Here is a 13,119-nt window from a genome sequence, read left to right on the forward strand (position 1 = left end):
CTGATATTGTAGTGTTGTCTCTTTGCGATACCGACTGTTTTGCTTGTATTTCCATTCGTTTCAGCTTACAAAACACACGGAAGGAAAATTCGAATGTTCATATTGCTCGAGGAAATTTCACTTCAAAGATAAGCTAGAAAAGCATGCAGCATATTGTGTAGGTTTAATACATTCATGTGAATTGTGTGGCGAAAAGTTTAACCGGCCAAAGAGAGTAGAGAACCACAAGAAACGAGTTCATAATATTCCAATGAGTCGCCCTTATGCATCAGTTAACAGAGTTAAGAAGCCTTTGAAAAATGCGTATGCCGGTCAAGGGATGACTAGATGCATCATTTGCAAAGTCACGTTCGCCAGCACTGACGAGCTCATAATACATAAGGTTTGTATGGTTATTCATGATTATTTTCACACGTATTATTCTAGCTTTGCCTATTCTTCGGAATCATCCAGATAGTTGAGAAAATTCGGCATTTGCTTACCTATTATCGCCAGGAAGTAAATAATGTACTTGAGCTCTGATTTTTTGCTTGAACATATTTCAGAGCATCGTTTTGCAAAAACTGAACACTACCCTAATAAAAATAACCATAAAAGAGAACTTAACGACGAACACGTATCATCCAAACCATTTTTGGGATAGAGTTTACCCATCCGGGATGCAGTTCGTTTATGGTACTTGTTTATTAGGGTAGAGAATAGAAAAAGGTATTGCCGAAGCCGACATTTTTCGCCGAAATGAGTCTTATACGCTTTTCGTTATTTTGTTTCATTAGGGTAAGTGCACCAGTATTGGCCATAGGCTCCTATTTTGGTCATACATCAGAAACACGATTGAATCACAATCTTCGTCCGTCGTGTAAGCTATATGTATTTGGATTTGAATCAATAATCTGTAAGTTGCGTCAGCCTATAGCTTGCACGATTTACCCCGGCAGGGTATAGTCGCTATATTTATAGTCTGGCGGATAGAATTTCGGTCGGAACCAATTCAATATACTGTAGACCAACAATTGAAAAGGTACTATCAACTTTAATAAACAAAATGTTGATTATTCTTTCCTCGTCAATTGAACGCAAATTACCCACATCATCGGATAGGGGAAACTTTCCCCAACCCAAAGATGGTGTTAGTTTGCGTAGGCGATCCTTGAGTCACGAGAAAAGGGTTTCCGAAGTTTTATTCGCAATAGCAGATGTGCTCTTTTCTGTTGTTGGTCGTGATTTGCTAGATTGGTTCCGCTATTTGACAGCTAAATTGGTTCCCGAGATTCTATCCGCAAGACCATCAATATAGCAACTATATGGCGGGGCGGCTACGAGTAGAGTACTTCCCCCAAAGACGTTCGGATTTGGATGGATTGATAAGTCTATTCTACTCTGACCTTTCCCTTTTTCTCCTCGGTGTCATTCGGTGGGGCCCTTCGACGATAGCGGCGGTTGTTGCTTGTTCACGTCGGCTCCAGACACAGTCTGTGTCGAGCGTCTCCTACTCTACTTTTAGCTACGTAGCAGCGGTCCTTAGCTTTTAGCGGGGGGGGTGAGCAAGGCTCATTTACTACTCGCCGTAGATGGTCCCGGTAGTTACCGCAGTGCACTACCCAGCCTTCCTGTCCGGGACTGGCTCGAGACTGGCTCGAGACTGGCTCTACTGGCTGAGCCACCACAGTGAGGACGGCGGTGTTCGGGGATCCTTAGAGATTAGCCGGGAAGCGAAAAAATCCTTGAAGCTTAGCTTCCCTTGGTGGCGATCCGACACCCTTCGCTTATGCAGCTCACGAACCACGGCACTTTTCAGGGAAACGACGTCACTTCAACGCGACGATTCTGGGAATTATCCCTCCAGCGGACACACGCCACGAAAACGGCACTCCAACTTCTCGTTTCCACTAAAATAAAACGCGTCGTATTCCAACCGTGGTTCGTAACTTTCTCCTGTCTTTCGTACTGGCTGACAATCACGGACAATACAACAACCGCTATCGTTCTCCTGCAATCGCGCTCGACTGTAGTGTTGCTTATGTTTTTCGCCTTCTTTTGCAGCGGGAGGAGAAACGGGACCTAATTTTATTCTAAACGCGACACAATTTAAAACGATGATTTTTAAACTACATTTTAATCCTAAAAACATGCCTACACGAACAAAATATACTAAGAAAACAACAAATTAAAATATTTACAAATAAAGCAGTGCTGAGTATGTTGCCGAGCATGTGACCAAAACAAAAACAAATCATAATAGACAAGGCACACGCTCATGGCAAACACGTTAAAAGAGTGGGTTATTAATTGTCACCCTAGACGAGGGTTACAAATCTTAACAGAACTCAAGATCTTAAACTTGTAGAAAATGTTAAATATCGCCAAAACATGGCCAAAATAGGAGCGTTTCCCCTATATCGTTTTTGGTTTTGGTTGGTGTAGTGTATAAGCAGGAATAAGCGCGAGTTATTGACAGCTCAATATATTGTTTGCCAAAAAAAGGTGCATTCTACATCTACACCCTCAACAATTACAGCGCAGTAACGCTTTCTTAAATTAACCATCTAGTTAACGAAAATAATCGTAGTTTGGACCTCTGCATCGTGAGCACACAGGACAGGGTTTGATTAATTTCCTCGGATCCTTGTGCACTAACTAGGCCAGTTCCGCATCACCCTCCTCTAATCCTCACTGAGGCCTATTCTGCGCCGCGAGTGAGGAGAGGGGACTCGCTGTCACTAGTGAGGTGACTCTCCATTTGAATTACACGGTGACTTTTGTCATCTCCCTACTGACAGCGAGTCACCTCACCTCACTCGTGGCGCAGAATAAGGGGGACTGTTGAGGACAAACTTGTGCGTGATTTCGACGATAATCCTTGTGCGGTTTCTTGTGACTTCCGTAAAGCTGACCACCAGTAGCATCATAGATGGAATGGGAGAGCATGCTTGGTCCTGATGACGTTGAGACTGCCACGCAAACCTTTTCACATGTCTTGGCATATGTCATTGACAGACACGTCTCGAAAATAACTCACCACAAAGTTTCTCACCCTCCCTGGCAGACGAGCTATCTACGTAGGTTGAAGTCAATCAAGAGAGCAGCCTTTCGGAACTTCGTGAATGAGCAACGCAGGGAGTCCGGCCTCTCTTCGTCTATGGAATTCAGCGGCTAAGTTGCTGCCACCGCTAAGGATATAAGCCACCCTTTTCCGACAAGTTTGCCAGTGTATGCATTAATGTGATATTAAAGTGAATCGCTGTCACATCCTTATTCTCGGAACCACTTCGAAACTTTAAGGTGCTTTAAGTGCACAAATATCAGCTTCTACGACAAGTGCAACATTCAAATTGTTACTCCACGTTTGCTGCACTGCATCATATTGCTGTTTCAGGGAAAATAATTCGACACAACTGATAGCCACAGCATGCTATTAAAGCTGATAATCTAACGCAAAATGTTAATTTTTCTCTGAATTGGCAATACATGAGTTGGGTTCTTTAAGGGTATTGAGGTAAATGCATATTCGTAATCTGCATTAAAAATGGAATCCAACCCCAAAATTTTATCAATATTGGTAATCTGGCACTATTTTAAATAAGTACGATTACATTTGCAAAAATCACCTTATTAGCGCCCCTCGGTGTCACTTTGTATGGGAGCAAGCTGTCACCATTTTAGTTTAGCGTCAAACAGTGAAGTTATTATTTTGCTTTAAGTCTTGATTTAAAAACCGGGATGAAAATGTGTGGATTCGAAAAAAATATCGCTGTGCTCAGAAAACGAAGCTCTTTCAGATGATGTAGAAAAACCGAACCCAATTAGCAATTTCAAATGAAATAGAGTACTGACTTCCGAGATTTGTGTAATTGAACATTCGAAGTGGAAGTGCATGTATAGCCTACGTGGCGGTCATTTGTGGACTCTACAAGGAATGACCTTAAGTGACAACCATGTTACCATGGTTGCCAGGAACGTTACAGTAAACGGTCAAACACTGGGTGCAATTGATGTTAACGCTGAATGAAACGTGCTCAACTTTTTGGATAGTAGGCTCTGCCTTTGAACAAGTTTGACGTGCATTTTCTCCGCTGTTTATTTGGCGAGTAAAAAATAGGAAAATATATTTCGTCGTATTTTTATAACAGTAAAAAACCAACCAGAAGTCGATAACAAAGAGTTCAAGCAAAGAGTCAAGCTCCGAAAACAAACTCCCCCACTGAACCCCCGACGTTCTTTCGTTTGCGACGACGTCACGGAGAAGCGACCCACAAGTGGTGATCCTGGAGACTCTTTTAATCACAGATACAGACAGGAAATTCCCCAGATTAAAAGAAATCACCATGGATCAAGGTGTATTCAAGGAGAAGCAACATGTTATTTCAGTTGAAAAGTATCCTCAGTACGAGGTGGAGGAAGCGGTCAAGGGCAGCGCCATGCAATTTCACCATTGACATTACTCATGGATTCATTGGGGGAGTTCGTTCCTATTAATTAATTCACTTGTGATGATGATCATCAACAGCGTTGAACAACCAGAAATGGTTGCAGAATTAGCTTTCCATTAATGAGAGCTTTCCATTTATTTGATTTAAATAGTTGTAAATTTAACTGCAAACACATAAACAACGGCCTCCCTTAGCTCAGTCGGTAAAGGCGCAGCTACAAAGTAAGACCATGCTGGAGGTGGCTGGGTTCAATTCCCGGTCCGGTCTAGGAATTTTTAGGGTTGGAAAATTTCTCGACTTCCCTGGACATAGAAGTATGATTGGACTTGCCACACAATTATACCAATGCAAAAATGGTACAGGCATCGAAAGCTCTCAATTAATAACTGTGGAAGTGCACCTTGAACACTAAGTTGAGAGCACGCAATAAGCTAATATGTGATATGCAATAAGCTTGAAATGCTAAGAAGAAGAGGAAGACATAAACAAACAAATATCATTTGATGTTCTGTTTATAGTCACCTGTGTACGCTACAATCAGCATTAGTTTACCAAAGCGATCCATGCTGCAAACCTTTCCCCACTTTCAATATCCCAGTAATTTCTCGTGGAAGCGCAGAGGACTTCTAGGTTTCCTTCACAGCGAGTGTCATGTCAACACATTCCTTCCCATTCCCTTTGACCTGCATTCGGACACGGCCAGGTATTAGATCTGCTGTTTTTACACATTGCGGATGAATGTTAGTCCCAAACATCATCTGTTGGTTCTTTGTGAAAATGCAGCTGATCTGGCGATAACAGAGCAGCAACCGTGGGCGGTTAATCATGCTCATGCTGATGCTCATGCAAGTAGTCGCTTACCCAGTGCTTCCAAATCAGGTTGGCTTGGATTAGAGATAATCGCCAATATTAAACTGCTGAAAATGCGGAATGCTTACAGTCAGGAAATCATTTCTTCCGGATGATTAAGGGGGATACTAGGAGATGGGAAGACCCACCATTGAGGAGGATTGGCGACATAGCTTGATGGCAAGAGCGTAGACAAGTTCCACATGGCCAGATGTCAACAGACGCTAATAAGCCGAATGTAACTAGGCCCAAGGGGTCACTAGGTCAAATGAGTAATTTAACTGATTTTTAAATTAGTGTCAAACTGCATAAGTGATTTTCAAATTTGCATGGTGAAGAGCATATTCCGAATTGACTTAATAATAGTGACAAGAATCGGGTAGTGACCACCGCCGTTATGAATTTCTATATTGTATATTTCAAATCAAAAATATTGTTTATGTTCATAGATTTCACATAATCCTTTCCCCTTTGTCCTTCTCCTTTTCCTTTCCCTTTTCTCTTTTCAGAAAGCGAGTAATGGCGCTATAGCCATAAGTCATGAAAGGCTAGGATAAGAGTTAGTGCTCATGCCCCAACCGTCAGAAGAAAATGGAGCATCACTTAACCTTTCTAGCTTTGATGCTTCCAACGACCAACCAATCATATAATTACCAAAATCGGAACGTACGGTACGAGATGTCCACGTTTCATCCATTTATTTTGGATTCTGAAGCATCGTGTTTAAATCTTCGATTTCAACAGGCCCGATGTTTTCTGAATCATCTTGCCCCTTAAATACTGCACAGTAGGCCTGACCGTTTTGATATGTGTGACGCATCTTCGATGTGGAACATATATCAAATAGACAAGAAAAAATGATGTAGGTATATATATCATTTTCCAGGCTGCTTTCAGGAACTGGCTGTGTTGGTGTTAGATTAGATTAGAATGAAACGTGCTCAACTTTTTGGCTCAGCTCTGGTACTCTCTTTGGTCCCATGCTAATTGATGCACCCCTCGAAACATAGGAAAATACACGAACCCCTCATTTTATCTGTTAACCTTTCATAGCGAATCAAAACAGTGTAGTACTAGAATTTCGACTAGAATGGGGTACGTTCATCGATTTGCTTGGGAGCAATAGGCTAGTCAAGTAGTGAGCCAATTTAAAATCGTTAGTTTCCACCGGTTGTTAAGACCGCTTCATCGTCTGTTCCGCATGTCTCTTTTCAGTGGCATATTTCCATCCTGCTGGAAGTTTGCGCACATGTTTCTCGTTCTCAAAAAGAGAAGCAAACTACTTTAATAAATTAGTTATGGTTATTTTGCTTAACGACGTGTTCGGGGTATCATCCAAACCATTTGTGAAATAGTTCTATTATTTGGGCTATCATTCGTTTATGGTATTTTTTTATTAAGGGATCTCTCTTCGGTAATATTCTGAGTTGGTTTCGAATCTAAGTGTGTAGGAAAGATGTCCTGTACGTTCCAGGGATAATATCATGTCGGTGAAAAAGCTCACGAACGCGGAGAAGTACAATTCAATGGAAAGGTTTGCAATGTTAAAGAAAAGCGGTGAAACAATTTCAACTGACCTGACGGTTAAAACCTGTATCGGAAATGGAGGTACAATAACCCTATGCAAGTTTGGCTGATGCTGAGGATTCTGATCTCTGGCATCGTCCTCTCGGTCATATCAGTGAAGGTAGAATGAAGACTCTTTAATCCGTTATGGGGAAAAACATACATGGGTTTGGAACTCGTTGATTTGTTCAAAGATTATATGGAGCATTATTTTCTGAATATGCCAGAATTTTACTGTATTGTTCCTATTTATTGTCTATTTCAGCTAACCTGTCCAAAGCTCGCAAATGAGCACAATGATTCTCAGATCGGTGCAAAGGAAGTCCCACTGCTTCCTGCGACGAAGGAAACTCAAACTGATTCCACGATAGTATTTCTGCAAGGTGAGAATAATGATCTGGAGCTGGATATTAAAGTAGAGGAAACAATACTGCAGGAACAGGAATACCAAGTTCCAAATGAAGACCCAAGGAGCTCATCCGCTACAACATTGGTAAGTGCTCGCCAGCTTAAGGTTTGCTAGGTTTGTATAGCTTGTCCATTAAACATTAAACTGGATTGGTACTTGAATGTATATTATTTATTTATTTATATGGGATTTACTAAGGGAAAAAGAACTTTTAGGTGACTTTACTTGCATACTTTTTTTTTAATAATAACACTCTTGGATAATTCATGTCTTATAAGGGGTGAGATTTGAACTCGTGACTTTGGCCGGAAAAGATTGGTCCGGATCAACGATATCAGTAAACTTCACAACAAGCACATAAAGTCCGATAATATCCGGTTTCCGTTTTAATCACCCAGGGCTGACCCAGTTTATTTGCGTACTCATAAATGCAGTGAAAGTTAACCGTAAACTTAATTTCAATTTTACATTACAGCATCCTCATGATAGTAAACCGAAGGACGTTGAAGCTGAAGTTGCTGAAGATCTTGGGTATGAAATAAAAGTCAAAGAAGAATACATAGAAGATGAAGATGAGATCCTTACTGAACATCAGAGTACAGCAGAAACCTCGGAATGCCATGGAGTTGCTAGCGACCAAAACGAGTCCCTTGTGGCTCATAACGCTGACGATTGGCCGTGCACAATTTGTGGACTAAACTTTGCTAGCTTACCCAAAATGAGGTACCACAAGGTTAGTTGAAGCATTTCTTGATCTTGATTCTTTAATTGAACAATATAACGGTTTTCTTTTTACAGCGCGTATCTCATGCAAAGCCACGGTACAAATGCTCCATTTGTCAAAAGCCGTTTCATTTCGCCAACCTTCTACGTCGTCATGAGAAAAGCTGTTCAGAACTGCGATGCAACAAATGTGGTGTCAAGTTTATGACTCATCGTCTGCTAAATATTCATTATAACGATAAGGTATGTACTCAGTGGAGGGTTCAATTCAGGGTGCTACCTAGTTCTGAGACACATTTTGAAACATTCATGTTGATGGAATATCGAAGCAACCTGTTAGTTTTGCCATTGACTCAATCAAAAAATAACTAAGTCATTATTTCTTAAAATTCAGTCACTAAAGTCACTTTTCTACGACCAATATATCTTCAAAAAAATTACAGATTTTAAAATTTCCCTTGCCTGTGATCTCGAAATTGTCATATATTTCCACAAATATACTGAGGTTTCGTAATAAAATCTGATCCCAATCAGGGGCAGGACACCTTATCTGAGTATATCAAAAGTATTCGTATAACAAACATTGCTCAGAACAGTAGCTCTATCTTTAACATATATTAGTTTTTGAAAATATTTTAGTATTTTCGGTGATATTTAGAAATATTGGATGATATTTTCAAATATATCTAAGTTGTCTTGCCCTTTGCCGTCGATTCAGCTTCTAATGGGTCGAGATAATTGGCCAGACATGGAAGACCTGTGGGAAGTAGTGAAGCCTGAAGCCAACGCCGAATGCGGATGGAACGGATCCTACTGTCGACGCATTGAAGGACAGAAGAGCGCGGGGCTCCATGGAAACGTACGTCAACACGGTAATAACAACTGTCCACCAGTTGCGAGGAATCGGTTTGACATCAGCGACGAGTGGATTGGTATGCTTTTGCTAGCGGGTGCTGCAGGAACTACGTGTGTCAACGTCGTCAACGGCACGTTTACAAGCAACAAGCACCAGGGTCGAAGATTGAAGCAAAGTGAACCAGTGCCTCAAGGTAAAGGTCCCAAATGTGTAACCGTTCTGTTACAAAGGTCCAATACAAAATTTTAAATATGCACCATGTGATCGAGCATTCAAGTAAATTTGTATAACACTTGCGGTGAAACCCACAGGGCAGACGATACGGCCGACTGCTGAATAAGGTGTGCATGGCCGCGGAAAAATTGTGACACGGAGTCACGGGTGCTGAAGCTGAAGGGTTTTGCGATGCTTATCTTATCTCAGGCGAGCGTGTAGACCAGAAGTGTCTGTGGTGTATACTTTAACAGAATACTAAGTGCGAGTAGTGAATCAAGGTGAAGTGTAAATCACCAATTCAGTTGATTCAGGTAAAGTCTAAGTCATCCTCGAAATTGGGCGAAGAACGGCACTAATGGATGTTACCTCCTCGCTAGGACCTTTTTCAACTGATCAAATTGTTTTCTGGTTGTCGAGTCAAGGACCGCCATGGCACGCTACGGTCTAGGTGACATTTAGCTACCTTGACCTAAACGTAAAGGAATCATTCTCGGGCTGAAGGCCATAAACATCAAGGAGAATTTCCCTTCCCGTTTCGACAGAGGACGGCCTTGTCGTAGTCGACCGGCTTCATCAGATGGAAGCGCCTATACATCGGAACCATCTCCAAAAACCGCTATACTAACACCGGTAAACCCAACCCGCCATCGCACTACAGCCGACGTTCGGTCAGCCTTGCTTCATCCGCCATTGTCGGAATTGTACCGGAATTTCTCCGAACGGTGGTTCCGCCATCTTGCCGACAAGATCGGCCTTTCATCGTCCGCCATCGACAGAATCATTCCGGAACCGCAACGAGCGCTAGCTGGACTGCAGTCTTCATAGTCGCCATCGTCGTCAAGGGTATGTGCCAGAAAATCGATCACAACACCCCACAATCCACACTATCGTTAATTGGGAAAAAATACAGTGTTTAAGTTGATCTGCGCTGTGTTTCAGTTCATTTGAAAGCTTGAGTGCCTTTTCGTCCGCGTAGCCCCTCCAGTTTGCCCAGTAGTGCACCGACTATAAGACTCAGTTCAAGGAGCCTCGTGCTGTTGAGTTGTTGTCGGGCAGAACATTAGTTTCAAATGTCGACGTTGCCAAAAGTATGGGCACATTCCCAAGGAGTATCCTCATAAGGAATCAAAGAAAGGTAACGCGTGGTGCACGGTCCTTTCAACGACCGTAGAGGATGATAGCAGCTGATACTTTGGAAAACGTCCAGCAATACGGCGGAATGGTGATAGCTGCCAACAGAGATGCAATGAAAGTGGTTGCTAAGGGAAGCAAGAAGCTGAGGCCTGAGTGCTGTCCCAAAAATCCTCCGATTGAGGTGCACTGAGTTCACGTGATTCAGGAGATCAAATCGTTGTACGAGATCGCACCGTAACCTTCAACACCGACTTGCCTTCAGCTAAAAATCTCTATAATAGAATTTGAAAAAAAAATCAACACCGAAGATGTCACGGTGAAAAATCCTGAGGGACACGTCATCGACACAGGGAGTCGTACGAACGGTCTATTCAAACTACCGTCTACAAGAGCATTGGTTTGTTCGTCGGCGGCCACTATTGATCTGTGGCACAGAAGGATGGGTCATAACAATTTCAACAGTCTACAGCGTCTGAGAAACGGCCTGGTCTCGGGCATCGATTCCAGGATGAAAATTGCAGGACTTGTGCATTGGGTAAGCTAACTCGTGTGGCTTTCAGCAATGTCGGCTGGAACTGGTACACTCAGACATCTGCGGGCCAATGGAGGTGGAGTCTTTAGGTGGCAGCCGGTATTATCTAACCTTCATCGATGACAAGTCGCGGAGAATAAGTGCGTATTTCTTGAACGAAAAGTCGGTGGAAAGCGTGTTCAAGGTATTTGAATATTTTCGGTGCATGGCTGAAAGACAGACTGGTAAGTGCTACGAACCGATAACGGAAAGGAGTTTGCCAACAAGCTCTTCGGTGACCATTTGAACTGTATAGGAATCCGTCACCGACATCCGACATCGATGGACTACACGCTAGAGCAAAACGGACTGGCAGAACGTGTGAACCGAACCAACAAGTTTTTGGCCAGAAGCAGCAGTAACAGCGGTTTATCTGGTAAATCATTATCCGATGAAGGTGCACGATAAAACTCAGGAGGAGGTCTGCAGCGGCAAGAAGCAAAGCCTACGGATATGTGTATTTTTGGTTCATTAGTGATGGCCCACGTACCGAAGCGTAAGAAGTGGGATGCCAAGGCACATGAATGCATTATCACTGGGTTTATGAGACCCGAAAGCAAAGCAAATCATCAAGCGCCGGGATGTAAAATTCATTCGTGAAGGATAAGCGGTAGGACTTCCTAATGATGTCACGACAACAGAGGCACCGACAGTAATTCGACAGGACCTTGGAAATGAAATTCCATGGGGCTCAACATCCTGTTGTGGCACCGAGCAAATTTAAATTGTACCTGATAATGAACACGATTCTGGCGCTGAAGCTGTTCCTGATGATGAAGACGATGCTGGAAGTGAATATGGCGATACCGTCGGACCTGCCCTTGATGACAACATGACAACTTCTGCGCAACACTTCTTTATATCCGCCCGAATCACCGGCGTTGAGGCAGGCAAGTTGAAAGATTGTCACCTTGCGATCTCTACTAACCAAGCCGCCGTCGGATGTCAGGGAAAAACGTGGATGTGAAGACCGCGTGCCTTGATGGACAGTTGGAAGAGCCCATCTACATGAAGCAGCCTGAAGAATACTCCACGTCTGCTAGGTGAGGAAGAGCATATGCGGGCTAAAACAATTCGCCCGTGTATGGAACCAGCGGATCGATGAAGTGTTCCAAACAATGGGGTTCAAGCCTTCGACAGCAGATCTGTGTCTGTACATCCTACGTAGGGGAAGCTCAATCACGTTTGTCCTACTGTATGTTGACGACATGCTAATTGTCATTCAAACTGACGAGGAATTTGCAGCAATGTTCCGTGAGCTGCAGAAGAACTTCGAAGCTGCCAACCTTGGGGAAGTGAAGCACTTTCTCGGGATCGAATTCGAGTGGGATTCTAGTGGATTCAAGCTGAACCAACGGTTAAAAGATGCTAAACCGTCCAAGATTCCTTTGGATCTGGCCTACCCGAGCAACGCACAGTACCTCAGACTGATAGGTGGTTTGCTGAAGGGTAAGTTCATTCGCGTCCGGACATAACGGTTAGCACATCGATTCAGGCACAGAAGTCGAGTAGTCCCACGCAGCTAGATTGGCAGGAAGCGAAAAGGATGCTCAAGTACCTGAAGACCACAGATTGAACTTGGGATCGGCAAACACAGACTTGGAGCTTTTTGCGGATGCTAATTGGGCATGGCAATCATCGCGACCGGTTTCCTGATTCGTTTCGGGGGCGGCATCATAAGCTGGGCATCCAGAAAGCAGAGCTGCGTCGCCCTATCGTCTACAGAGGCAGAGTTCGTGGCATTGGCAGAAGCATGTCAAGAGCTCACTTGGGTGAAGAAGTTGTTAGCTGATTTTGGCGAGGATGTCTCAAAGGCAGTACCGACATACGAAGACAACAAGAGCTGTATAGAGTTAGTTAATAGTGATCGAATCTAGAAACGCTCGAAGCACATTGAAACAAAATATTTCTATGGTTTGGATTTGCAAGAGAAGAAGCATATTATATAGACTAGAATACTGTCCAACTGAAAATATGCTTGGCGTCATCCTCACAAAATCGTTGCAGCATTGCAGAATTAGAATTTTGGCTGAACAGTGGAAGCTCTAAGAGCACCGCCACGGGAGTCCCCATACGGGTCCCTATCTCTATTTTCGTGCCCCATATAGCAACTTATGCCCGCACCGGTAGTAGCTAAACGGGGTTGGGAAATGAGAACGCAACAAAAATCAAGTTATGAGTTTTCATATTTGGCGCCCCACTAAAACTCTGCACTGGGTCGCTATTTTGTTTGCTTGTGACACTGCTGCTCTGCTTCGCACTTTTTCTGTTTACGTTTCGTGGTTAAGTTTACGTTTCGATTTGTTTCGCAGTGCATTAGATTTCATTTTTTTTGAGGATGAATACCAAAGCAAGAGGAAAAAGC

General features: G+C 43.1%; 1 protein-coding gene across 3 annotated transcripts in view; it reads left to right on the forward strand.

Annotated features, from left to right (window-relative positions):
• LOC135710077 (zinc finger protein 62-like) overlaps window positions 1-13,119 on the forward strand; it is a 40,584-nt gene that overhangs the window by 21,211 nt on the left and 6,254 nt on the right. For all 3 annotated transcript variants that reach the window (XR_010518388.1, XM_065232542.1, XM_065232543.1), the window contains 4 exons: window positions 65-382; window positions 7,111-7,338; window positions 7,730-7,987; window positions 8,053-8,220. Coding sequence is in view for 2 of the 3 variants with exons in the window: in XM_065232542.1 (XP_065088614.1) it covers window positions 65-382; window positions 7,111-7,338; window positions 7,730-7,987; window positions 8,053-8,220 (972 nt within the window). In the remaining variant the exon portion in view is untranslated. The remainder of the gene's footprint in view (window positions 1-64; window positions 383-7,110; window positions 7,339-7,729; window positions 7,988-8,052; window positions 8,221-13,119) is intronic.

Source organism: Ochlerotatus camptorhynchus, unplaced genomic scaffold (genome assembly GCF_037179485.1).
Source record: "Ochlerotatus camptorhynchus isolate MF236.1 unplaced genomic scaffold, CSIRO-AGI_Acam_v1.1 ptg000370l, whole genome shotgun sequence".
Lineage (NCBI taxonomy): Eukaryota > Metazoa > Arthropoda > Insecta > Diptera > Culicidae > Ochlerotatus > Ochlerotatus camptorhynchus.